This window comes from Canis aureus, chromosome 1 (genome assembly GCF_053574225.1).
Source record: "Canis aureus isolate CA01 chromosome 1, VMU_Caureus_v.1.0, whole genome shotgun sequence".
Classification (NCBI taxonomy): Eukaryota; Metazoa; Chordata; class Mammalia; order Carnivora; family Canidae; genus Canis; species Canis aureus.
In genome coordinates this window covers 120,227,944-120,253,756 of record NC_135611.1, presented here as the reverse complement: position 1 = coordinate 120,253,756, position 25,813 = coordinate 120,227,944, and the positions used below count along the sequence as shown (strand labels likewise).

Genomic DNA, 25,813 nt, shown 5'->3' with positions numbered 1-25,813 from the left:
CCCCGTGCCTCTTCCCTTTCCTCTCTCGCTCATGTCTCTTTGTCAATGAAAGAAGCCTCCCAGAAGGTCAAAAACTAAAGAATGTTCTTTATGCTTGGTTTTCCACGATATGTGAGGAGCTCGGAGCTGAAGACCCTAGAAGGTAGACCACTACTTGGCTGTCCACGGGTGTCCCTTTGCTGGTGTCTTCGAGAAGCAAGAAGCGGGACTCCCAGCCAGCTAATGATGGTGCCAGTGGCCTCTCCTAGTCTATCACCTCAAGAGGAGCTGTCAAAATAACAAACGACACGTTGTTAGGTCACAGGATTACCCCTTAGCCAGGCCCTCTTGGTTTGATTAGCAGTTACTTTCTCCTCTTAGTGGCCTTCTCCATCTTCTTCTCCTGCTTTTCATTTTCTTCCTCTGCCCGTCTCATCAATAAAGGTCACTGCGTTAAGGAAACCGCTTCTCCGAGAAGAATTTAACGGTATCCCATTATAATCACATTGTCCAGTTCAGGAGCAGGTGGTATTACCTGTCAACGGGGTTTGGGACATTGCAAATAGCTGCCACCCAACCCAGCTGACGCTCCTGGGCAGATAAAGTGACCAAAGGAGACAGCCCTCCGGAGGCCTCAGAATCTCATTTTCATTCCCCTTGTGGAAAAGAGACTGCCTTTATTGACAAAGACGACTCAAAATTACTTGAGCGTTCCAATACCCAGTCTGCGTCGAAGCAGAGACAGTCTGGCGGAGGCGAGCTCCCTGCTCCGTGGCAGCTCCACCGAGCCACGCTGTGCCACCGCACCAGCCTGTGCATATGCAGACCAGACTGGAAGGAGCCTCCCGACATCCTCAAAAGCAGCCCCTCTCCACCTCCACTCCCAGCCTGCTGGTGCCTTTCCTGGAGCCCAACCATAAATCAACATGAATGCAGGGAATCTCTGCCAGAAACCAACTTCATAGGCTGATTGAGGGGCCCAGGGGTCGGACCTGGGTTAGCATGACAAGGCCCCAATGTCCCACTTCCCACTGGAGTGCTCGGTGGCTTGACTGCACCTTCCAGGTGAGCCACTAGATGTCACCACCATTGAGTCCTGTCCTTGTTCCCAGGTCCTGCGGAGGAGCCAGTCCCAGGGGCTAAGGGAAGGCTGGCTATACAGAGTTCCATCACCACCTGGACCACAGGGCCGCTTTAGATGCTAGAACAGTCTGGGCTCCTCCGCAGGAGCTAGTGGCTCAGACCCCAAACAGCTGAGCTGAAAGTAAGTATGAGCCACGTTAGCGAGAGCGACACCCTGACTCTCACAACAGGTGCCCTCTGCTCTTCCTCCATCCGCCCCAGCCACCGCCCATCACGGTGTATCCTTCTGGCTTTATTCGGGCCCTCGGGAAGAAATAAATTAGTATGTGTGCCTCGTCGCACCAGAGATTTTAGATGTCAATGCGTTGTGGAAATAATGTAGGTCTGTGGCTTTTAGCAGAGAATGAATGACAGATAATTTATGATGATTCTCAAGAACTGAACTGTAATTATGAAGTATTTCTAGGTGTATATTCAGGATGCAAAGTGTAGGGAACCTAGAGCTAATGTTAATTTATTACTGACAGCTGTATATATAATAATATATCATGTCTTTTAATCTTACATTCCTTCTGACTTACATCAAGCAATCCTTTCATTCATTAATAAAATCAAGCCTTGCCATTATTCTTAATGATGAAGTCCCATTTTGAATCCGGAGGACTCCTATAATTAAACTCTGTACTTCCATATACCAGACATCTGAAGCTCAAAAAAAAAAAAAAAGAAAAGAAAAGATAAATTGAACTTCTTGTTTTACAGGCAGGATGAAAACATCAGAAAAATGGAGCCCACCTGCTCACAATCCCACTGGACCTAAACAGAAAGTCGGGGTAATGTTTGTGTTTATCTTCTCAGTTCACACCACAACTCTGTTGTTTTCTCCTTTCAGCCCCCCCCCCCCGCCTCCCGTCACCCCTGCACAATCTTTCCCTTTTTTGAGGCAGTATATGCAAGGGATATTTTTTTAAAGGTCAAGATAAAAATTACAACTAAAAGAAATACAGGCTAACACGTCTCCTCCAATTTTCTGTGCTGTGCCAAAGACTTACACGATTAATCCTGTCAAAAGAAATCTAATCTAATCTTATTACACCAAAGACAAGGTGTCCTTTATAAGTATCGTGGCTGGGAACAAGTTGGTCTCAAGTTTCGACTGGTTTGGTGTCTCATTCAGTTTACAGCCAGTCATCACCTTGGCAACTTATTCACCTGCAGGTGCCCTTAGCATTCGCAAAATTTAAACCGTGCTCTGGTTTAGGTTGTCAAGCACACGCTACATATTATCAGACTCCTTGGTCACTTTAGAAGATACAGGCCCATGATACTTGTAGAAGCAAAACCTTTCACCTCATCCACTAATTAATGATCACAAACTGGAATAATGAGATATGTGGAGATAGGGATCCAGTTATCCGGGTCATCTCTCATCTGGAGACAGAATCAGATTCCAGAGAGTAGGTGTGAGAGAACTGAGTAAGCAAGTTTCCTATCTGTAACACTAAATCTTACTATGATCAGTTAATTAAATCATGATAAATAACACTCTGTGGCAAGGGGAAGGCGCTCAGAAGAGTTGGGTGGGATGACCCCAAGTTCAATGGTTCAAAGACATTCACTACATCTGAATGTCTTTGCATTCCTCTGACTCAAAAATGTTGACTGTAATTTTCTGGAGAGCTCTCGCACAGGAAAGAAAACTACTGGGGTTACTCCACCAGCTTTTTGAAGTTGCCAGGGTTTTCCTACTGGGTTCTGTGTCTTACAGAATAAAGGTCCTGATTCGTTGACATCACTACCTGCCTGGTTTCTTTCTACTGGCTCCGCCTCCTCCAGTTACTGCAGGGTAGGGAGGAAGAATGTCAGTCCGCAGTGGCTATGCCACGCTGTAGTAACAAACAGCTCCAAGCATCACTGACTTCCTCACGCTACTTATCCACTGTGGGCAGCTCGGTCGCTGCTACGCCAAGATGTAGGCTGCCAGCGTGGCCACCGTTTTGAACATTGCGGGTCATCAAGTCAGTGGGAAAACGGTTCTCTAGAGGCAACCGCGCTGGCAATTAAATGCTCCGGGATACAGGTGACACCCCCACCACACACGATTCATGAGCCAACACCAGTCACAGGCCACACTTCTGAACCAGAAAGAGGGCCAGGAAGTTCTTGCCCTGCAAGAAGGGCAATGGAAAATAACTGGTGTCTTCCAGAAAAGACTATCACAGAAACTTCAGACAGATAAACTTCTCTTCTATCTCTTGTTGGGAAGCCCCTTATTTTACCCTCGATCACAACTTCTCTGCTTTATTTTTGCCCTCTTCCCTGACCAAATAATTCTCTGACTTCCGTCCACTTTTGGGTTCCCGGACGTTATGGTTATCACCAAAGAAAATTTTCTCTTCAGAGATTTATAAACTAAGACTGTTTGTATAGCTCAGGAAAGGAAGAAAATTTGCACATTAATTGTTTGCTTTTGTTTTCTCCTTTTCATGTTTTGCTGGTTTTCCTTATTTTTTTTTTTTCGTTCTACCTTTTGGTGGTAGTCTTCCACTCAATCCCTTTCATTGAAAAAAAAAAATTGCTCAATGCTTTATTTTTCCTTCTTCTTAGCTGTTTGGCCCAAATGGCAAAGGAGTCTAATTCTGTAGATTAACAGAAATCTAACTTCCCTGATTTCCCAACCCCCCCAATTCAGGTGAATTTGTATCCCGAGGTACAGTAAGGAGAGTTCCTGACCTGCCCCAACAGTGCCTAAGTGATGCTAGGTACTTGAAAATTGAGAGTCCAGCCTACTGCAAAGACCTGTAAACCTGTCCAAGGGCCAGTCCAACCATGACCATGGCGGGAATCTCAGGTTTGCTCCCTTCCTACTGCTCCTGGCCCACCTACCAAGTCCAGACCCAAACACCCTTCTGTGCAGCTCCCAATGCACCCCAACAGTCCAGCATCCTCTGCAAGGTTGGAGGAAACGCCTCACTCCCTTTGCGTTTTGCTCTGCTCACAACCCTGGTGCATGCATCATGGATGAAAACAGAGCCAAGTGATGACCACCATGGTGCCCTGGGAAGGCCGGAGGTGGTGTCACTGTGTCCAGAGGCCGAGCCAGGCCCTAACCCCCAGGAGCAGTCCTTTCTCTGAAAATCTCTCTTGCAAGCCAACAGATGACCCAGGGCAAGCCCTGCCCTGCACCAGTCACCCCCCAAGTCCGGCCACAAGCCTAGCTGGGGCCTCTACATTTGCACCAAGACCACAAAAAAAAAACAAAAAAACAAACAAACAAACAAAAAAAAAACACACAACCAGAGCCCAACAAGCGCGGGAACAAATCCACAGGCATTGAGCTTGCGTTGAGCTTGAAGACAGCGCCGGTGCTCAGGGTGGAAAGCCGACCTGGGAGGGGATGGGGGGATGGGGGATGGGGGATGGGGCCGCGCGGGGAGACACAGACCTGCAGGCCCAGGTGACCCCCCGCCGCACAGGGCCGACGCCTTGCGAGCCCCCAGCCCGCCGGGCCCCCCCGTCCCTGGCCCCGCCCCGCCCCGCCCGCGCGCCCCAGGATGCCCGTGGGCGGAGCCTAGCGTCGCCCCGCCCCCTCGCCCGCCACTCGGGTCACCTGACCTGCCCGCGGCTCACGTGATCCGTCCCCAGCGCCGCCATCTTGGAGCTCCGGATGAGGAGGGGGAAAAGCGGGGGGGAAAAGAGGGAAAAGAGCCGGGAGCGAGGCGGGCGAGGACGAGGGCGAGGGCACGGCCGGGCTGCCGGCCGGCCAGAGGAGGCTCGCGGAAGCAGCAGGCGCCGCCCGACCGCAGGTACCGCGCCCCGGGGCCGCCCCTCCGCCCGCAGGTAGCGCCGCCGCCGGCCATGTGCGCCCTCCCCCCCCCCCCCCCCGCGGGCCTCTCCGGCGGCGCCCGCTTCCCCTGCGGCCGGCCGACCCCGCCCGGTGCCCTCGGCACCTGCCGCTAGTTCCGCGTGCTCTTCCAGGGCTCCGCGCCGCCCCCGGCGAGGCCTGCGGGGACCCGGGGGGAGGGGCGGGGGGAGGGGCGGGGAGGGGGCGCCCTCCGGGAGTGTCCCCGGGAGGGCCTGCCAGCTGTCGGCCGCTTCCCTCCCCCCGCTGCAGGTGCTCTGCAGGTGTGATCCGCCGTAGGCCCGCCGGGGTGGAGGAAAAACAAAACAAAAAAGAAAAAAAAAAAAAAAAAGCTCACGACGGTGTGCCCACTGCTTCCTCTGATGACTTTCCTCGAGCCCCCGTCGCCCCAGCCCAGTTCTTGGTGTAGAAAAAAAGCTGGTACCGAAAATCCACCCCCACCCCTCCCCCGGCTTCCGCCCCGGTTACCTACGGTCCTGGTCGGTGAACTCGGCGTCCGCCGCGGGCGCCTCCGGAGGGGACGCGGGGGCCGGGGGCGGGGGGGGGGGGCCTGGGCCACTGACTCGGCGGCGGCCGCAGCCCGGAGGCCAGCCCGGTGGGGGCCGCGGGGGCCTGGCACTTCCTATCAGTCTGCATCTCGCTATCAGGCAGTTAGGGGATTTATCGCCTCCTTCCCTGAGCTTGCACTTTTCTTCAGTTGCTCTGATCTGCTTTGATCGACTCCGGGTACGGGGCTGCGTTATCGATTAAAAAAAGAGAAAGCCTGGGCCCCCTTCCTCCTTCCTCCACCCCACTTAACTTCGTTTAAAAATTGACTTCAGGGGAGGACCAAAGACGTGCTTTCTGCCCCGGCGATGAACCGTTTACTTAACCATAATCGATAAGGCAGCTGCATTCCAGGTGAAACGAATATAGGCATTCTTCGATTTTTTTTTTTTTTTTGAGACTCAGCCTGGCCAGTGTAAGACACACACAGGAGCAATGAAATGTAAGACCAGGGCAGGAACCCGCGTCAGAGGATATATACAGGCCCATCTACTGTGTCCTATCTTTTTTTTTTTTTTTTTTTTTTTTAATTTCATGAGAGACACAGAGACGCAGAGGGTTCCATGCAGGGAGCCCGATGCAGGACTCCATCCCGGGACTCCAGGATCACACCCTGACCCTAAGGCAAGCTGAACCGCTGAGCCACCCAGGGATCCCCTGTCCTATCTTTTCATTGCCCATTGTGCTTTGCAGAACTGTCTGAAGTTTGCAGAATCATCCTCTAGATCGTGTTTTTGGTGGAGATTAAAATAACACACAGTGTATTCCTCTCCGTTACAAAGTGGTACCAGTCACACCAAGTAGCATTTAGAATCGATTAGATAAAAATCCTGAACTAAAACAAAATGCACAATTATCGGGAGAAGTTTCCAGAGCAGGTTTGGGGTTTTTTTTTTTTGTTTTGTTTTTCTGACTCGTGCAAAATCATAAAGTCTACTTGTGAGAGAAATTATGTAAATTTGCATCACATGGTTGGATTGGGTGATACACATTCCTCCGAGTTTCATTTTGCATAGAATATTGGGGAAATTTTCGCTGCCAAAAGAAATCATTATTTTGTTTCACCAAGAAAGAGAAATATTTGATATTATATACTTTCATTCTTGGCCACAGCTGAATTCTGAAGATTGATCCAAAGGACTGTGTTAATTTCAGGAATTGATTTGAAAGACATTGGCTCTGCCACTTAACAGCCATGTAACCTTAGGTAAGTTCCTTAAACCACACCGAGTGTTTTCCTTATTTGTAAAATTGTGTAACACCCACCTGGCCTGTGCTAACAGTTATGAAGATCAAACACGCTAACATGCTTGATACGGCCTAGCTGTAAGGGACTGTTCTTTTTAGTACAGATTCTTTATACGCATTTGTTCCCCCTCAGATGTTAGAGGGAAATTGATGTATTAAGAAGGGGGAATTAGAATCAGGCGTGGATTCCAATTCTTAAGCCAGTTATTACTTTACATCTGTGAGCCTCAGATTCCCTACCTGCAAAAAAGAGGCTATTACCAGAAATAACATGAATAAGACACAAAGCCTACATAGACACTGCTCCCTGGGTGGTGAGCGCTTCAAGGGCAAGGATTTCTTCTTTCTTATTTCTATAGTCTCCAGCACTGTGCTTGGCACATTGTAGGTGCTCAATAAATGTTAAATCTTAATATTGGTTCATGTTAGTTAGGCCTTATGTCTTCACGGTAGCTGCCAAATTAGAATCTTCTCTCAGGCTTCATGCCAGCTAAGAAATTTTAGGTTATGAAATTCATGTACTCATGATATTTATACTGGTTTTTTTCTTCATGGCAATTAATCCCATTAAGCTAAGGAGATCTTAATTCAAATAAATTATAGTTGACACTAGTAAGATAAATCTATAAATAATATGTAAGCAGTCTCAAGGTAATTTTTTTTATAGACAGTTTATAATTCAGGTACATGAAAGTTCATTTAGTACCAGTCTCTTGTTTTACATCTGAGGAATCTGAATAAAACCTACAGAAACAGTGACCTGCCTAAGGGCACACCGCTAACTGAGGGTACTCTAAAAGAGGAACTTCTGCCTTTTAGCTGGAGCAAAACAAATGTTCTGTATTTTAGAATTACGATAATCTAGGAGAATGGGAAATTGGCCATTATTTCACACAATCTTTGGTCTAGTTGGGAGAGAACAGATTCTTAGTCCGAAAGAAAGTATTGTTTATAACATACCAAACTGCCTTTACACATACACAGAAAATTACAGCCTATTTCCAGACCACCACAGGAATTGTTCAACTTGATTTTACTTACGATAACCATACTCAGCATCTGAAAGGAATTAATTAGATGTACAAAGAAACCAAGTAGTAAATTATAAGGAAAGAAAGACAACTGAAATACTTTGGTTTTCTTGGAAAAGACATTAATTATAAGCTTTTGCCTGTGGAATACAGGTCTCCCCCACTTTTCCAGTTTGCTTTCTGCCACTTTGCTTTTATGAGACCTACAAAAGTACCTATTTTCTCTAACTGAAAGAAATCCGAAGATTTCACTTTTACAAAAAAAAAGATGAAAAGCGAAAATAGTTTTCAATGTTTGTTTTGCAGTGAGCCATTAATAGAGCCAGCACATACCCCAAGCAACAAGAGTGGCCCCGCCAAGCTCCTTTCCTTCCCCTGGAACTACGCTCAGCATCTCAGCATCAAGGCGCCAGAGTTTTGAACTGTGTCTGTGAGCATCTGTGCTTTATCTTGATTTATTTTGTGCATTTGTTAGCAAGATGTGTCCTAAGGTATCAGAAAAGCCTCTTAGGTTATTTTTTGGTTTGAGGAACACTCAAAACTTTTTCCATATAAATTAATGGCAATTCCTCCTTCACTTTAGATTGCTTTGGCTTCTGAAAGATTTCATAGGAAGGTTCTACTTTTGGATAGCGGGAGAAACCTGTCCTGTTGTCTGGGAAGGATTTGAGACTCAGTGAGAAAGATTTATGGAACTTCTATGGTTTGGGATACAACTTATATTTGTTTATTTATAGCGATGTGATTTATTTTTGTCTAATGCTTTGTCTAAAGGTTCCAAACAAGAAGCTTCCTACTTTGGTGATGCCTCTAGTCTTTCCTGTTGCTGTAAACTTTCCTGTTCAGCCATATTGCTCTATCACCACTAGATAGCAGGTTTATTCTTGTTTATGAAAATACAATAATGTGGCTGTTTTCCTTGTCAGTGTTACCTTTGCTGTTAACAGAATTCCAGAAGAGCAACTGAGGCACTCAAGGAGGTTGTATTTACCGTTACTCATAATAAAGGTGTAGGACTTGTATAGGCAAACCACAGGGATAATGCAGTCATCTGCAGCTAGCAGCATCAGGACAAGGAAGAGGTACCAGAACCAGGAGTCTTGTAAAGCCCTCTGCCTGAAGAGAATGGCCTTCCACTGAGGAACATTACCATTCCAGTGACCTAGAGGGAAGGAACCAGGGAAATGAGCATCCTGATCTCACTCTGTTACCTCCCTCTGGTCTCCTTTCGTGGCTCCCAGTTGAAATAACGCCACCAGAAACCAGAGGGCAAGGGAGTCTAATGACGTAATACTTCCTGGGGCAGAGTGCAGAGTAGAGAAAAGGAGACAATGAGCCCAGAGGGGCAAATGTTGACATCTGGCACAGCTGCTTTTGGAATACAGTGTACATCTTACCTCTTTGGAAAGCCTTGTCTTACCTTCCTAGACACAAACTGGGTCTTCATTTTCTATTAGGATTTGGTCATTGAGCGTTGCCTTCTGACTATTTTACCTTGTGTACCGTTGCATTACTTAAAAGCTGTTAATTCTTTTTAACTTATAAATATGTTTGACCTATCCAGCCAACTCCGTTTTAAACCATGAGTACTGTGATTTTAATTTTTTTCCATACTATGTTTTGCTTAGTGCCTTGCACATAACAATTTTTACAATATTTTTTATTATGAAACATTTTAAACATGTACACAGTAGAAACAAGGTACTCCTAGATACTCATCGTTCAACTTCATTAACAGAATTTGCCATTCCTACTCTATCCCCACCCCCTCCAACCACCCCCAACCCTAGTTTTTTGTTTTTTGTTTTTTTGAGATTTTATTTATTGATTCATGAGAGACACAGAGAGAGGCAGAGACCCAGGCAGAGGGAGAAGCAGGCTCCACACAGGGAGCCTGATACGGGACTCAATCCCGGGACTCCAGGATCACGCCCTGGGCAGAAGGCAGGCGCTCAACCTCTCAGCCACCCAGGCGTCCCTGACCCTAATTATTTTTTAAAGTTGCATTTACGTTGATCTTTTGAAGGCCATGGATAGTATGCAGATGTTCATAATCCATGTTGTCATCATTATTGAGCCATTGAAATTGTGGTCATACTCATTTTCATCTCTTCCCCCCCCCCAAATAAATTTTACTTCACTTAACGTATGCACATACTTTTGTGTAAAATATTTTGAAATTTTTGTGAAAATTTTCAAGGGCTGGCCTTAAGCTTAACTCCCTCGTTGTGTATACTTTATTATGAACTGTTTATCTAACCTTTTCTTAACTGAGACTTTTGTTTTAATGGGACTTAACTTGTACCTCGATTGTGCCATGTGGGCCCAAACTGGTTTTTCAGGTGTTTCTTGAGGTATTTTATGTTGTCATATCTGTTTTATAGCTGCCATTTCTGTACTTATCCCCAAATGTATGCAGCCTCTAAAATGAGATACTTACATAAATGTTCAGGGAAAATTGGAGCATCTGCTGCAAATTTCCATTAGCTCTTAATGCCTGAGCAGACACAGCTTTTAAAATCTGAATGTTTTGTCAGTTTCTTTTGTATTAGTCTTTTTCCTGAGATAAGATGAACTCCTCCTCCTCTTCACTTTTTTTCAGGATGCACAGTGAAATATCCACAGGGAGCAATTTGCACCGCTCTCTTTCCTATTCTATCGTTAAGTAGAACAGGGATAATGTGAATCACCTTTGTTACCCTGTGGGTGTGCAAAGTCTGTTGAGCAGATACTCACATTAACCTGCAGACTATCAATCAGCCTACATTGATGTCACATTTCATGGAGAAGGAGACCGTAGATCTACATAGACCACCAGAGCTTGTGTGAGAAATTAAATGTTCAAGCAGTCCTCTTATTAACAATTACTTAACTAATTTGCATTTATCAATCGAACTGAAAGAAATAAAACCTTAAGTAAGTGACCCTAAAGGCAAATCAGTCATCAAGGCAAGACCCATAGTGCCCTTTGACCTAAAAATGTGAAACTCTCCGGCAATGACATGACTTAGGAAGTCACACAGGATTTTCCTGAGGAAACACATTGTTTCCACGCCAGTCTCTTCTTTAATGATTAAGATTGAGTGTAGAGATTGAAAAATACTGTTCTTCCTGTTTGAGAAAGAAAAGAACTACATAATCTTTTGAGAGAGACTTCCCTCAGGTTGTGTAAGGGAGAGGGTGGCTAAAGGGCCAGTGGTTGGTGGGAACTGGGGGGGGGGGGGTAGCAGTCACTGTTGTAATGGCTGTGGAAGTGTATTCCCTGCTAGGAGTGCAGTTTGGACATGGAAAAGAAAAGAAAGCTGATCACATTGGACAGAGTATTGGGAAGGAGGGAAGAAAGAGTACTAAAGAAGCCGAGAGTAAAATGTTTGCATTTTTGCCTGATGTGGACCTAGATATAGAAAGTTTATGTGCCAGAAAGAGCAGAAAAATCAGAGAGGAAAAGCCATACTGTTGCCAAGAGTAGATATGGAGGACTGGCCCTGCAGCTGGTCAGAGCGCTGGTAGGGTCTAGCAGGAGTTAGGTTTGGTCTTGGTGGGGATTGAAGGGCCCTTCCATGTTGATTCAGCCACCTGCGGGGAGAGAAGCCATTATTCACCTCCTAAAATAAGAATTCAGAGCCCATGACTAAAGTTTAAGAATTGTGTGGTCTTTGGTCTGTAGCTGGTGCCACTAAAAATTTTGCTGGCATTTATTGAATGTTGTGAGTAAGACTCCAGAATGCACCTAAAATGTGGAAAAACAAAACTTGTTGCTGGAAAAAAGCCTAAACTGAAAAATGTGATCCAAGTCAACAAATTAATCTCACTTTGAGCCAAAGGAAATGTTTGAAATGAAAGTACTGCCAGGAAATAGAGGATTCAGGATTTAGGCGGAAAGATATTGTGAGTATTTTTTGTGTTGTAACTTCCTTGGCTGTAACTCATTGCTAGAACTTACAGAGGACCCCTTTTGAGGACTTCAGATATTTAGACCTGAAGCACAACTAGGATATCAGTTGTTTTCTTTCTCTGGTGCCGCTTTCCCTTTCAGGAAAAACGGAAAAGAGAAAAACATACGCATATGAGTAGTAGTTGACCACTAATAGGGCCTCTAGGAAAAAACCACAGCATAGTTTGTGGTTTTTCTTCAGGAAGATAAATTGAAGGAAGTATAAAAGAAGGAACTACATCATTGCTCTTATGTAGTTTCGTTTGCATAGTACTTCTCAAAATTCACTCTACCGTTTATAAGAGGTTCACGGCTATATTTTCAGAATTCCAAAGATTTGGGGCGAAAAATTTATAATTTTAATAATAAAACTACTATTATATTTGGGATGAGAAGTTGTCTGCCAAGAATTGTGTCGAACACATACTGGCTTTGCAGAGTGGTATTTTGTAGTAACTTGAGGTGGTTCCACATGCCCTGGGAATGCCTGTGTTTCTTCAGTCAAGGAATAGGAGTCCTGTTTTTTGGCATTGCTCAAAAGAGAGAGAGTACTGATTGAGCCCAGCTAGATGTCTAGGGGAAAAAAAGCGAAGAAAAAGGAGATGCAAATTGTTAAAGTCATTTCCAAGGAAAGAAATGGATGGAAAGATCATCATCAGTCTTGATAGGGAATGGCATTCCAAAGAGAAGCGCTGAACAATTTAAGTATTGGGGATAGCCAGATATACTGATATGGAGCTTCCAGGTTAGAAAATAAATAGATTAGCTTAAACTCTGAAGATTTGTTTCAATTTCCTGTAATTACATACTTGGAAAACCCATAACCAGGTGATTATTTTCCATTGTATATTATCCTTTCTAGATATGGAAGAAAGCAGCAGTGTTGCCATGTTGGTGCCAGATATTGGAGAGCAGGAAGCTATATTGACTGCTGAAACTGTCATCAGTTCATCATTGGAAATTGATGAACAAAGAAAAGTTAAGACAGATCCATTGATCCACGTTATCCAGAAGTTAAGCAAGATAGTAGAACATGAAAAGTCACAAAAATGTCTCTTAATTGGGAAAAAACGTTCACGTTCAAGTGCCACAACACACTCTCTTGAAGCCCAAGAACTTTGCGAGATTCCAGCTAAAGTAACCCAGTCACCTGCTGCCGAGATTAGGAGGGCTGAGATGTCACAGATACATTTTACCCCTGGCTCTCTTACCCAGAACGATGGGAAGGCTATGTCTTACCAATGTAGCCTTTGCAAGTTTCTGTCATCATCATTCTCTGTGTTAAAAGATCATATCAAACAGCACGGTCAGCAGAATGAAGTGATACTAATGTGCTCAGAGTGCCATCTTACATCTAAAAGCCAAGAGGAACTTGAAGCTCATGTGGTAAATGACCACGAAAACGATGCCAACAGTCATGCTCAATCCAAAGCCCAGCAGTGTGTAAGCCCCTCCAACGCTTTATGTCAGAGACCGACAGAAAGAAAGAATGAAACCACTTCTGACATCGCAGTGACTGCAGACAGTCCGAAAACTCAGACTGCCCAAAATGCATCCGTGGCAGAAATGGGTAAGAGGAAGTGGTATGCATACGAACAGTATGGCATGTATCGATGCTTGTTTTGTAGTTATACCTGTGGCCAGCAGAGAATGTTGAAAACACATGCTTGGAAGCATGCCGGGGAGGTTGATTGCTCCTATCCAATCTTCGAAAATGAAAATGAGCCCCTAGGCTTGCTGGACTCTTCAGTGGTTGCTGAGCCCGGTGGGCTGGATGCAGTAGTCATTGCTATTGGAGACAATGAACTGAGCATCCACAACGGGCCTTCAGTACAGGTGCAGATTTGCAGCTCAGAAACCTTATCCTCTTCATCTCCTTTAGAACAGAGTGCGGAAGGGAGAGTTCATCTAGGTCAGTCAGTTACTCTTGACCCTAACGAGGAAGAAATGTTGGAGGTGATCTCTGATGTAGAGGAGAATCTGATTGCTGATAGTCTACTCTCATCTGCACAGAAGATCATTAGTAGTAGCCCAAATAAAAAAGGTCACGTTAATGTGATAGTGGAGCGTCTGCCAAGTGCTGAAGAAACTCTTTCACAGAAACATTTCCTCATGAATACTGAAATCGAAGAGGGAAAAGACCTGAGCCCAACAGAATCCCAGATTGGGTGTGAAGGACGAGATGAAGTTTATCATGCTGATAAGTGTACCGTTGATATCGGGGGGCTGATCATAGGCTGGAGCAGTCCGGAGAAGAAAGACAGTGAGTTAATAAACAAAGGACTGGCTGCAGACGAGAATGCCCCTCCAGGCCGAAGAAGAACAAATTCGGAGTCTCTCAGACTACACTCGTTAGCTGCAGAAGCCCTTGTCACGATGCCTATAAGAGCTGCAGAGCTGACGAGGGCCAACCTCGGGCACTATGGGAATATAAACCTTCTAGATCCGGATACGGGACAAAGGCAAGTGGATAGTACATTGGCAGCATATTCTAAAATGATGTCACCACTTAAAAACTCTGCAGATGGATTAACCACTTTTAACCAAAGCAACTCTCCATTGGTAGCGCTCCCCGAGGGTAGGCAGGAGTTGTCAGACGGGCAGGTGAAGACAGGCATCAGCATGTCTTTACTGACTGTAATCGAGAAGTTGAGGGAGAGGACAGACCAAAATGCTTCAGATGATGACATTTTGAAAGAGTTGCAGGACAATGCCCAGTGCCAACCTAACAGCGATGCCACTTTGTCGGGAAGCAATGTAGTAGAATACATCCCAAATGCTGATCGGCCCTACCGCTGCCGCCTCTGTCACTACGCCAGTGGTAACAAAGGTTACATCAAGCAGCACCTGCGAGTCCATCGACAGCGACAGCCGTATCAGTGTCCCATCTGTGAGCACATAGCTGACAACAGCAAAGATCTGGAGAACCACATGATCAACCACTGTAAAACAAGAATATACCAATGCAAGCGATGTGAAGAATCTTTTCATTATAAGGTAAGCGCTGGTTCATGAAATCATTCAGAGAGCTGTAGAACTTTTAGAGCAAGGAGGGCACTTGGTAGAGAGAACCCCACCACTGCATTTTATAGATAAGGAAACTGAGACCCAGGAAAGTTTGATAATTTGCCCAGGGACATCGCAACTAATTAGTATTAAAATTGGGACTGAAATCTAGGTCATCAGAATTTCTGCCATAGGATTGTTTTCCCTGCCAACTGCCCCCTCAACAGTTTCTGTGTTTATTGCTTTAGTGTGGATATATTTTTTTAAGTGTGTTGATTTTAAATTGCAGGGCAATTACAAGGGAACGTAGGTACAGTGGAGGGATATACACATATTTGATTTACACAAATGTTATCCTACATCATCGGTGCAAAAAAAAAAAAAAAAACACACAACTATTTTTTTATTAAAAAAAAAAAACACACAACTATTTATTGTCCCCAAAATGTAGATCATTTACTTTCAGGTAAACAACCAGCCAATAGTGATCTATATTGTTGCAGGAGGAAAAATAAGTACTTAATGTTTACTTAATGAAAGTAAAGTAGAAATAGAGCCACATGTGTTGTTTCATGGGCAGTTTAAGGGACTCTCAAGGATTATTTTGACTGGTTTTCGTCTTTTATGCTACCTTAAATCAAACAACCAACATGAGATACTGTTTTTGTAAAAGAAACTAGATTCGTTGAATCATTAGTTTAGAACTTTTCTTCTCCAGTATTTGGTGGAAGGGGGAAAAGTGTCCTAAAAGAGTAACTGGGATATAGACTTTCTCTCAGATTTCTCAGAGTTGGGGTCTAGCTGGTAGTAAAAAGGTAATTGGGAATAAAAAAGCTTTTGAGTCTTGAGATTCACTGCCTACTTGGATTGCCCTCATGAAATTCTGTAGTGGCCCCAGGCTACTAGACAAGCAACGCATCCAAATGGGCAGCAAAAGCAAGTTCCAGAACTTTCTTTGGCTCCTGCATTCTTGATTGGTGGGGATGGGGGTGGAGGAAGAAGATACTGTGGAGGAACAGTTTCAATTAGGTCCTCTACACATTTAGTTGGTATTGAAAGGCAAAAAATAACAGAAGTCCAGCAGTTGGTGTTTGGATCTCTTTTTGTGAAAGCAATTGGGTTATTCTGAACACTCTGCTCTTCCCTCCTCTGGGCCTGTCAGCGGTTCAGTAAGCATGCACATGCCCTGTGTAAACACCTCTGGAAGGTAGCAGGAGATTCCTTTTGGGGAATGCGAAAAGAACTGCCTTTTTGATGAGATTGTGATTTCTCTAGTGTATTTCTTCCCATAAACTGTCAAATAAGTCAGATAATCTTTTAGCACACCTGATTTTAAAATATTGGTAATGTGTTCTAGGTACTGGGCTGTGAAAGCAATTAACTGCATCTACCATCTCTCTTTAACAACGCAAGTATGTTTATTGAAAGTTACATGTGAATATTTGTCAATTTTTTAGAGTCAACTAAGGAACCATGAGAGAGAGCAACACAGTCTTCCAGATACCTTGTCAGTAACAACTTCTAATGAGTCGAGAATTGCCGTTGATACAGCTGATGGGAAATGTGTTCAAGAAGGTATCTGTGCTTTTTTTCTTGTACAGGTTGCATGACTATCATATGGAGCCTTCTTAAAAAGCCCTTAGTTGTCATGTGGGTTAATTTCAGGACTCAAGCTGCATATATTCTCTTTTCATACTGTGGAGTGAATCTTACCTGTGTTCCTGAGGATGTCCTGTGATACTAAATGAAATAATGTATTAGTAAGGACTGAGCTTCAAGGGCAGAGATAGATAATAGTCTGAAATTCATGCTATCCTGTAAGAGCCAAGTCCAACATAAACCCTTGGGTTACAAACCAGCAAGCCGGGGAAGCTGCAGCACAGAAAGCAAGCCCTCCCTCTCAGCACCAGTTGACCCACTGAGAACATAGCAGCTTTTGCAGATGGCAGGCCCCCACCTCAAACTTCAAGTGAGGCTTCCTGCTGTGATCTTATTCTTATCCAAGTATGACTGCCAGATTTCATCTGCATTATTTTAAAAAAACGCAAAATCTTTTTATGTACTAGTTAGGTACCAGTCGGCTGAGTTTCTGCTAATAGGAATATTAGAATCAAAAGAGTTAATTAGAGTTCCATGAAAAGGCGGATGCCACATCCGGAGAATTAGGGATAAAGCGTAATAAACTGTGCTTCCTTGCATCAGCTCTCTTAAATTGATATACTTTAAATGTCTCAAGTGCGGTATGTAGTGTTTATGGGAAATAAAACATATTGGGGTGACTTTCCTTTTTAGATTTCCTAAGAATTAAAGTTAGAAACAACTGCAGAGTAAAATGTTTTACCGTAATGTTTCATTAAATTATACCCCAGAAAGCATAACTGATTCAAGAATGTTTCTGAAAGAACTGATTTTGACACCACTGTAGCACCAAAATTCCCTTGTCAAACAGATGTCATCCCTGTAAAACTATCCAAAACAAAAGGAGTTTATGACATAGCATCTGTTTCTGCAATAGATGGCTGAGCTAAAGCAGTTTTGTTTCCTTTTTACAAAATAGCCCTAAATGCCTCCTTTTATTTTAATTCATTATGTTTCCATATCCCCTTTAAAGGAGACATTAAAGCATTTGATGTCATCGGACCATAAATCCCTAATGAAGGAATAAAGTAAATACTACTCAGTGGCACCACCTGCGGTTAATACCAGTGGTGGAATATGTCTTTTCTAGCACCGTCTTCAAAAGTAGTAATTTATAAAACTGTCCAAATGGGTTAACAAATTAGAACTCACAATTTTAAAAAAAAAAAGATTAAAATGTCAGCTCAAAATTAACCAGTTTGAGCTTTACAGCGACAGCATCTGTCCACCATATTCCATTTTACAGCATCTTTTCTTTGTGCATTCTCCTCTGTTTCTTGGGGTTAAATGTATGGATTTTAAATTGCTTGCCATGTCTGTTTTTCCCTCACTTTGTTCCATTTGCTTTTTGCATCATAGTAGTTTAACAGTTCAGGTGACTGTTAACCTCCTGCATACTTACACTTACGCTGATACTTTATTAATTAGTATTAGATCTTTTGAAATCTGGTTGTCGGGCCAAAAAACAAGTGCTTAGCTCACAAAAAAGTCAGGGTAATTCATGTTTCACTAAAACTTCTTTAGCCATTTAGTAAAGTTAATGAACAAGTTAGAGGATGTATGTCTTAGTGGTCCCCAGCCTCTGCCCATTATGATGGCACAGGTAACTTGGGACATGTTTTGACTCAGACCCAGTGTAATGGTATTTCAAACATTTGTTCTACCAAAAGGCATGGGGTGCCCATCCTGATCTAGCTGGCTAGGAGTATAGTGAAGGCATCACTGCCTGTAAGGAGCCCAGCCAGAGAGGAAGACAGAACCGAACTGAAGGGGTTGTCAGCCAACATCACAGGTGCTCAACTAGAGCCATTAGTGAAGCACTTTCATAGGGTGTTCCTTCCTGAAATTTAATTAAGTTGTTCTTTATTGCAAACATACAATTCGCAAAGCCCTAGAGATTCAGTGTAAACAAAACACACAGATCCCTGCCCTCCGGGAGTCTACAGCTCAGGATGGGTCAGACACCTGACACAACATGCAGATGACATGCAGACCGCGGTGAAGGAAGAACAGAGAGTTCTCCTGGGCTTCCTAAATAAACCATACTGGGAGGTTCTAGAATTTCCATTTTGTAGACGAGAAAACTGAGTCCTCATGAGGCAAAATAAAATGCTTTGCCTGTGATCACCCTGCTACTAAGGAGAAGAGCAAGGACGAAGCCCAGAGTTTTAAACTTTAAATCTAATATTCTTTCTGTTGGAAACAGTTGCTTGAAGTAGCACGGGCTCTCATTCTGTGCTATATTAAGTTTTTCCATCTGTCATTTTTATTAGTTGTCATTGATCTGTAATATTTCTCACACAAAACCATTATCCAATATTTCACACTTCATTTTTTTAGGTTTTTTTCTAAAAACTGTATTTGGAACACTGCCACTTATAATCAAGTCCAAGTTTTTAACCTACCAATTAAGAGTAATACTTACATTATAATTATGATTAGTGTATACATTAATGTTGCAGACTTACACCAGGAAATTAGGACATTTTGTTCTGCCTGGCAAAAGTAGTTCTGGGCAAAAGAAAATTTCAGTTTTAGAAAGCTTAAATTTAACTTAAGGATTTTCTTTGTTACAATTTCAGCGTGGGTTTCTTTTGTGCCACCAATTTTATGATTATGTGCTGTGTGCTAGCAGTCTACCTAAGCTTCCTTCCTGCTCTGCCTTATTCTCCAGCTTTCCATGCTTGCTTTGTTTCTGAGTATAAAGCAGTCAGGCTGTGAATGGCCTGCGGACTTTGTGCTTACAGAAGAGTAAAGAAAGTGTTGAATATCTTCAGGAACAGTTTTACATGATCAAGTCATCCAGTTTGTATTGTCTCGGGCTTACCCTGATTTAAATTGCCCAGCCCTGGCGCTGCAGAGTGAGTGTGGTAACGTGGCCTCTTTTCCATTGGATCCCTGTATTCTGGACTTCAGAGAGCTGCACATTCGCATTAGTGATAACACTTGTCCTTGTCCCTGGCAGTTGGCTAGGTATGATCATACGACATCATTCAGCACGGAATAATTTCTTGGTGTTTTTTCTTCTGTTGTTGCATTGACAGCTGACTTTTCAGTTGTAAACAAAGGCAACCCACAGGGTAAAACAGTTTTAGGCTTTTTATATTGAATTTATTCTGTATGCTTTGTAGCCAGACTGTATAATATTATATTACAGTATTAAATCACAGCTTGTTGACAAATCAGAGTTTCCTTAAGACAGTGAATCTAATATCAATTAGACTAACACCTTTGAGATTGACAGTATATCTCTGGTTTATTCAGCTGCTACACAGTAGGGCAGCTGGCATCAAGTTTATTATATTTTAGCATTTTGTACAAGGTTATGCAGAAACCAACTCAATGTATCTATGTTTACAGTTCAGATGATGTTCAGTTCATATGGAAAGCCATGTTCAAAATTGTTAACTTTATTAAATGAGAAAGCCTTGATTGAAATACTAATACTGTGTGCTATAAATATTCATTTACAGTGGAAATTATGTCATTTGTATTTAATCAAAGGATGTCACTAAAGGTCTCCAATCACTTGTCTAGGGAATAAGTCTTCAGTCCAGAAACAGTATAGATGTGATGTGTGCGATTATACAAGTACAACATACGTTGGTGTCAGAAACCACAGACGAATCCATAATTCTGACAAGCCATACAGGTAAGTGTGATGATCATAGAGTTTTAATGCTTGTAGTAGAATATTTTATAGTAAAGAAAAATGAGATAATTGAAGATTCATAGCATTTGTTTAAACACAAGTTCAGCGCAAAGAAACTCACTACTGGTTTCAAAAGTGTAGTTTGTTAAGGAATATGAACTTTAAGCTTGAGTCTTAGGACAATAGGCATTTTGTGTAGATGAAATACAAAGATATCTACATCTTTGTCAGTTTGATGTTTTCTGTTTCGTGTGGGTATAAATTATAGCAATCTTCAGTGTTTCTGGTACATTTCAGTAATTTGGTTTAAGTACTCCATATTCCACCAAAAGATGCCTAAAACCTAAAAGCCATATAATTCCCAATGAAAGACACTCTTTGAAAATTAAGCTGTCATTTAATTTAAATTTGTTACTCGATTTTTCACAAAAACCCATTGTAATACATATTTTCAGGAAATAAAGGCATTCTCAGGTGATCAAGATAGAAAAATAGAAATCATTGTTTCTTAATTACACTTTGGCTCTTGAGAATAAGCTGCTTGTTGTTCATGTAGTAAAGATACAAACATTTTTGCAGAAGTTTGTCAGGCTGTCACAGAGCAGTCTGTTCTCGCAACCATGATTGATGGAGTATCAGGTTCCTACTCAAAGCGGAGACCGTCACCATGACTAATTGTGCCAGGCCACAGACATGAACTTTTTTAATGGCTTATCAAAACCTGTTTCACGTCTTAATTTCTCTCCCCAGCCTTTGTATACGTATGACACAAGTGAGTGTGGGAAAGTCACTATATTAGTAGTTAAATGAAAACCTGACAGACTGTGCCTGAAAATGCCATTACTTGATGCTGTAGTTGTGTCTGTATGTGTATGGCTTTAAATATATAACATTTGCTTAGTTTGCTAACCAACAGACTTATTTATAATCACCCTCCACTTTCAAAGTCCTGTAGCTCTGTGAAAGGTGATGGCCTTTCCTGAGTGTGTCTGTTTTTATTTCAAACATTTTTAACACTAGGATCCCTGAGAAAGATTTTTTTTCCCAGAGTACAATGAAGGCCATTAACAATAACTCCATGCCAGAAATTACAGATAAGGAGTGATTGGTGTTATTTAGCTTGTATCGTTTATGATTTACTCTAGGAAGTATTTAGAAGAACATGATGGAAACAAGGGACACTGGTTCATCTGATAAGAGGAGAAAGCTATATCTTTATTTTTAAATCTAATGACCTGTGCCAAATCATGTGAGAGTAAAATAACATTCTCTGGGTTTAGAATTAGACTCCTCATTCCAATTCATTGAAAAATATTTACTGAGCAAATACTATGTTCCAGGTGCTATGTAGGCTCTTAGACTGGAGACTTCATGATAAAAAAGGATATTATGCCTCTATCGTGAAGTTTGTAGATAAACCGTAAATAAGTAAACTCTCAAATACACAATTACGATAAATTTATGAAAGATTCTGGGTCTGTAGAGAATCTACACATCACATCTACCTGAGTGGTCTTGTCCTAGGGTCTTGTACCAGTGGGCAACACACTATGATAACCCTCTTCCTCTTACAACACAGGTCAGTTACTTTCCAGGTTAATTCACACTATACTTTGTCACTGGGTTTGGCCTAAGTACTCATGTCTTAGAAGAGATGTTGTATGTCCCCCTCCCTGTAATTATAAGCAACATTTTCTCCTAAGTCTTATTTTCAAATTGTCAGGTCTTGTTGACTCTATTTTTTAACCTCCTTTAAATACTTTAAATCCACATGGAATTGTGAATTAATGGGCTCTATTCCAGTATGTTTCAAGACTTTCTCTTCCTTGTCATATACTGCTTGCCTTAAGCTAAGCTAGTAAGCATTGCCTTCTCGAGATCTAATTTGATCTAAGTTATCACCGTAGTCTTTCTGGCTTATTGCATATGTGCTTCATTCAGTTTTGCCGCCTGATCCACTTAATAATCAGTTTGGCCTTATTTTCCCAGAATCTATGCCCTACACATTTCTGGTTACCTACTTTTTGTTAAGAACCACGCTCCCCAGGAGCAATGGTGAATTCCTTACAGAGTTAGAGTGCCTTGTTGCACAACTTCTAGTCTTGGCACAAGGGCAGAACAGACGCATTGGTGTTTCAATGTGCCTGTTATGTAATGGATTCTCTGCAGTATGTATAACTATTCTTTGTTCATGCCTTTACTTTTTATGTCACCATTCTCATCCTTCAGGGAACCCATTTGTGTGATCTGGGCAGTATAAAGCTTCACTTACTGGTTAAGAGCCCTGGTTCCAGGGGCAGATAGCCCTGGGATTGAATCTGAGCTCTCTTACTTAACGGAATTTATTACTGTGGGGCAACTATTTCACCTTGCTTTGCTTGGTCTTGTCTTTTCTAAAATGAGGATAATTAAGGCACCTGCTTTACAGGACAGACGTGAGGACTAAATTAAATACCATATGTAACTGGCACAAACTAAGCACCCAGTAAGTGGTGGCCAGCTAATCTCACTGGGCCCAGTTTCTAGCCTCATCCCCTCTGACTGATGCATTGTCTAACACCACCTCCCCAACCCCCAAAAATGCTGTTGACCTCTCATTTTGAGAAACAAAGAGTAATCCTGTTTCTGGATAGATGAGCATAGTTTATTTCTTTTATAAAAGAGATACTACACCCAGGTAGAAATACTGCCACAGCTGAGGTCCCCATGCTGTGTTGCCTGCCTTACAAGCAACCCAGTGTCTTATGTAACATTCACGCTTTAGAGTCTCAGGCCTGAGCCACAACCTATTCCCAGCTAGGTGACCTTCTGGCTTTTGTTCCAGGCTAATCCTCCTTTCCCATATGAAACTGGGAAGAATAATGCCTAGCTCATAAAGCTCTGTGAGGGTTGAATGAAGTCGTGTGTATTAAGCACCCAGCATATTTCCTGGTGCATTGAAGGAGCTGGTTTTCTTCTGCATTTGTAAGGTCATCTCAGAAACTGTCCTTTTCACAGAAGGAAGAGAGCCATTTGCCATTCCTTCGTGGGGACAAGGAAAGATGAAAAAGGCATCATCCCACCCCAGTCCTACCAAACGCAGCAAACTTTGTTTTTCAGTGCTTCATTAAGGAACATTCTGTATAAACCACATACCAATTGTGGTTATACCATACCTGGTGTTTATAACATTGACCCCACAGTTAAAGGGCTCCATTTAGAATTTTCAAATACTAAATCATCCTCCATTTCATTTAATATTGAAGTTGTAGAATTCCCTCTGGCTTCCAGTCCCCGGTATCACTTTTGTGACTGACTAGCTAGTAATGCAAAATGGGATGACAAACCATTTTCCTCAGGTTACGAAGTTTCCTTCTAACTATCTGAAGTTCAACTGCTCTCCCTTAGAAACACACTTGAGGGGTGCCTGAGTGGCTCAGTCAGTTAAGCATCTGACTCTTGATTTTGGCTCAGGATATGATCTCAGGGTCATGAGAATAAGCCCCACGTCAGGCTCTGCACTGGGTATGGAGTCTGCTTAAAATTCTCCCTCTCCCTCTGCCCTTCCCCCTTCTAAAAAAATTAAAAATTAAAATCAAAATAAACACACTTGTATTGGTCCTTATGTTCTGAAACTGCACCGTGGCATGGCGAGAGGCAGGAGGGGCAACACGACAAAGGAATGGACTTTGGCCTAAAGTGCTCGGTACACTACCTGGCATGTATTTGGTCTCAGTAAGTGTTGACTGATGCTTATCTCTATACCTGTTTTTCTTCTCTATGAAATGGCTCTGGTTCTGTAAGTTTTTATTGTATTTTGAAAATAAATGTACAGTGGTCTTACTGTGCTTTCTCTTCCTTAAGTAGAAGAGCTGCCCAGATGGGTATATTGAGTTTTTTTAGTCCAATTTTTAATATCTAGGCAAAATATACCCAATATTTCCCTAAATGTTTCAAAAATACACTTTTAGAATTAATTAGTTCACATCAGAATCTAAACAAAAACTCCAAACATTGCATTATTGGTAAGTCTCTTAAGTCTTTCTCTCTTTAAAATTGTTAATAATTTAAGGTCAGATATATCCTGAAAATTGCATAAACTGTAAATGTACAGCTTGATGGATGGATCACAAGTGAAACTCATCCTTTTTACCACTCAGACCAAGAAATTAGTCATTGCCAGCTCCTCTGCAGCTCCCTCTTTTTGGGGCCTTCTAGGCACTAACTACCTTTCTCCTCCCCTACTACTCTCTGCCTTCTACCCCTAACGGTCTTGACTAGCGTGGAGCCCAACACAGAGCTTGAACTCAGAACCCTGAGATCAAGACCTGAGCTGATATCAAGAGTCAGACACTTAACCAACAGAGCCACCCAGGTGACTTTTAACATCATAAATTAGTTTTGCCCTTTTTTGAACTTAATAGGAATGAAATCATACAGTACATGGTTTTGTTTTTTTGTTTTTTTTGTGGTTTTTTTGGTTTTTTTTTTTTTTTTTTTTAAGTTTATTTAAGTAAGCTATATACCCAGCATGGGACCAGAACTCATGACCCCAAGATAGAGTCACATGTTTTTCCAACTGAGCCAGTCCAGCACCCCACTGCACATTACTTTATGTCTGGCTTTTTTCTTTTTTTTACCCATCATCACTGTGTACAATTTAATGTAGTACTAACGCATTCCTTTTCGTTGCTATATGGTATTCCATTGTAAGACTAGCAATTCATTCTACTAGTGATAGATATTTGGATTATTGCCAGATTTTCTCCCTATTGCAAATAATGCCTTTTGAATTTTTTTTTTTTTAAGATTTTAGTGCTATATTTGAGAGAGCATGAACGGGGAGGGAAGGGCAGAGGATAAGGAAGAAGCAGACTCCCCCTTGAGCAGGGATTCCATCCCAGGACCCTGGGATCATGACCTGAGCCAAAGGCAGACGCTTTACTGACTGAGCCACCCAGATACCCCATAGGAAACAAATGTGGTAAGACAAACCCTACTGCAAAATTTTTATCGAAATCTTTTTATGCATATTCAGATCCTAGTCAGGTCACTTCAGATTTTATAGAACATCCAGGTTCTGGTTTCTTCTAACTAATCCCTCAAGGCAGTTGTTCCTAATTGAATCAGATCTGGAATAAGGTAAGTAAGGTCTCAGGCTAGGGAATTAGGGTGTTTTAACCACATTTTTATTTTCCTAGGGTTATGGGACTGAAGTAACTGACCCATGAGCAATAGAAGAAAGCCTATGGGAAAATTCAGTCTTTGGTTTTTTAGCTAGATCCTGAGAAGCATTGGGTTTTCTGATGTGTGTTTTTTTTTTTTTTTACACCATCAAGCAGTTAATTCAATTTTCAGCAGACACTGGGCGGGGGGGGGGGGGGGGGGGGGTGTCCTACGAATTTAATCCAGGTGTGACACTACCTGGATATAGCATCAGATCCCACTGGTTAAGGGCTCAGTTCCACAAGACTGTTCCTACTTCCATGTTGTCACCTGTGCTTCTGAATGACTGACTAGAAATCACATGTTTGCTAGACCAGCTCACAAAACTCAGGAAACCAGTTTACTTATATTTACCAGTTTATTATAAAGGATATTATAAAGGATACAGATGTGCAGCCAGATGAGGAGGTTTATAGGGCAAGGCCCAGGAGGGGCGGAACTTTCATGCTCTTCTCTGGGCATCACTCTCCCAGCATTTTCACGTGGTCACCAGCCCAGAAGCTCTCAGAACATCCTTTTGGGTTTTTATGGAGGCTTCATTAGAGTCATGATTGGTTAAATCTCCAGTCTAGTGTACAGGGTAATTGGAAATAAGGATGTTAATCATCTGCTGGTAAAATGATTAGAAA

The 25,813-nt window shown here is 42.5% G+C and overlaps 1 protein-coding gene and 1 long non-coding RNA gene across 11 annotated transcripts in view; one reads left to right on the top strand and one right to left on the bottom strand.

The window, feature by feature from the left end:
* LOC144288699 (uncharacterized) overlaps positions 1–5,809 on the bottom strand; it is a 316,284-nt gene extending 310,475 nt beyond the window's left edge. For all 4 annotated transcript variants that reach the window (XR_013356663.1, XR_013356688.1, XR_013356679.1 and 1 more), the window contains exon 1: positions 5,393–5,809. This is a non-coding gene — a long non-coding RNA (uncharacterized LOC144288699). The remainder of the gene's footprint in view (positions 1–5,392) is intronic.
* Positions 4,694–25,813, top strand: part of ZNF507 (zinc finger protein 507) — a 39,442-nt gene continuing 18,322 nt past the window's right edge. Inside the window, exons 1-6 of one of the 7 annotated variants that reach the window (XM_077856416.1) lie at positions 4,732–4,868; positions 6,584–6,677; positions 8,056–8,179; positions 12,546–14,680; positions 16,147–16,264; positions 19,865–19,979. In XM_077856416.1, coding sequence (XP_077712542.1) covers positions 12,548–14,680; positions 16,147–16,264; positions 19,865–19,979 — 2,366 coding nt within the window. In that variant the 5' untranslated portion in view covers positions 4,732–4,868; positions 6,584–6,677; positions 8,056–8,179; positions 12,546–12,547. The other 6 variants (XM_077856430.1, XM_077856427.1, XR_013356662.1 and 3 more) reach the window with 6 other exon arrangements.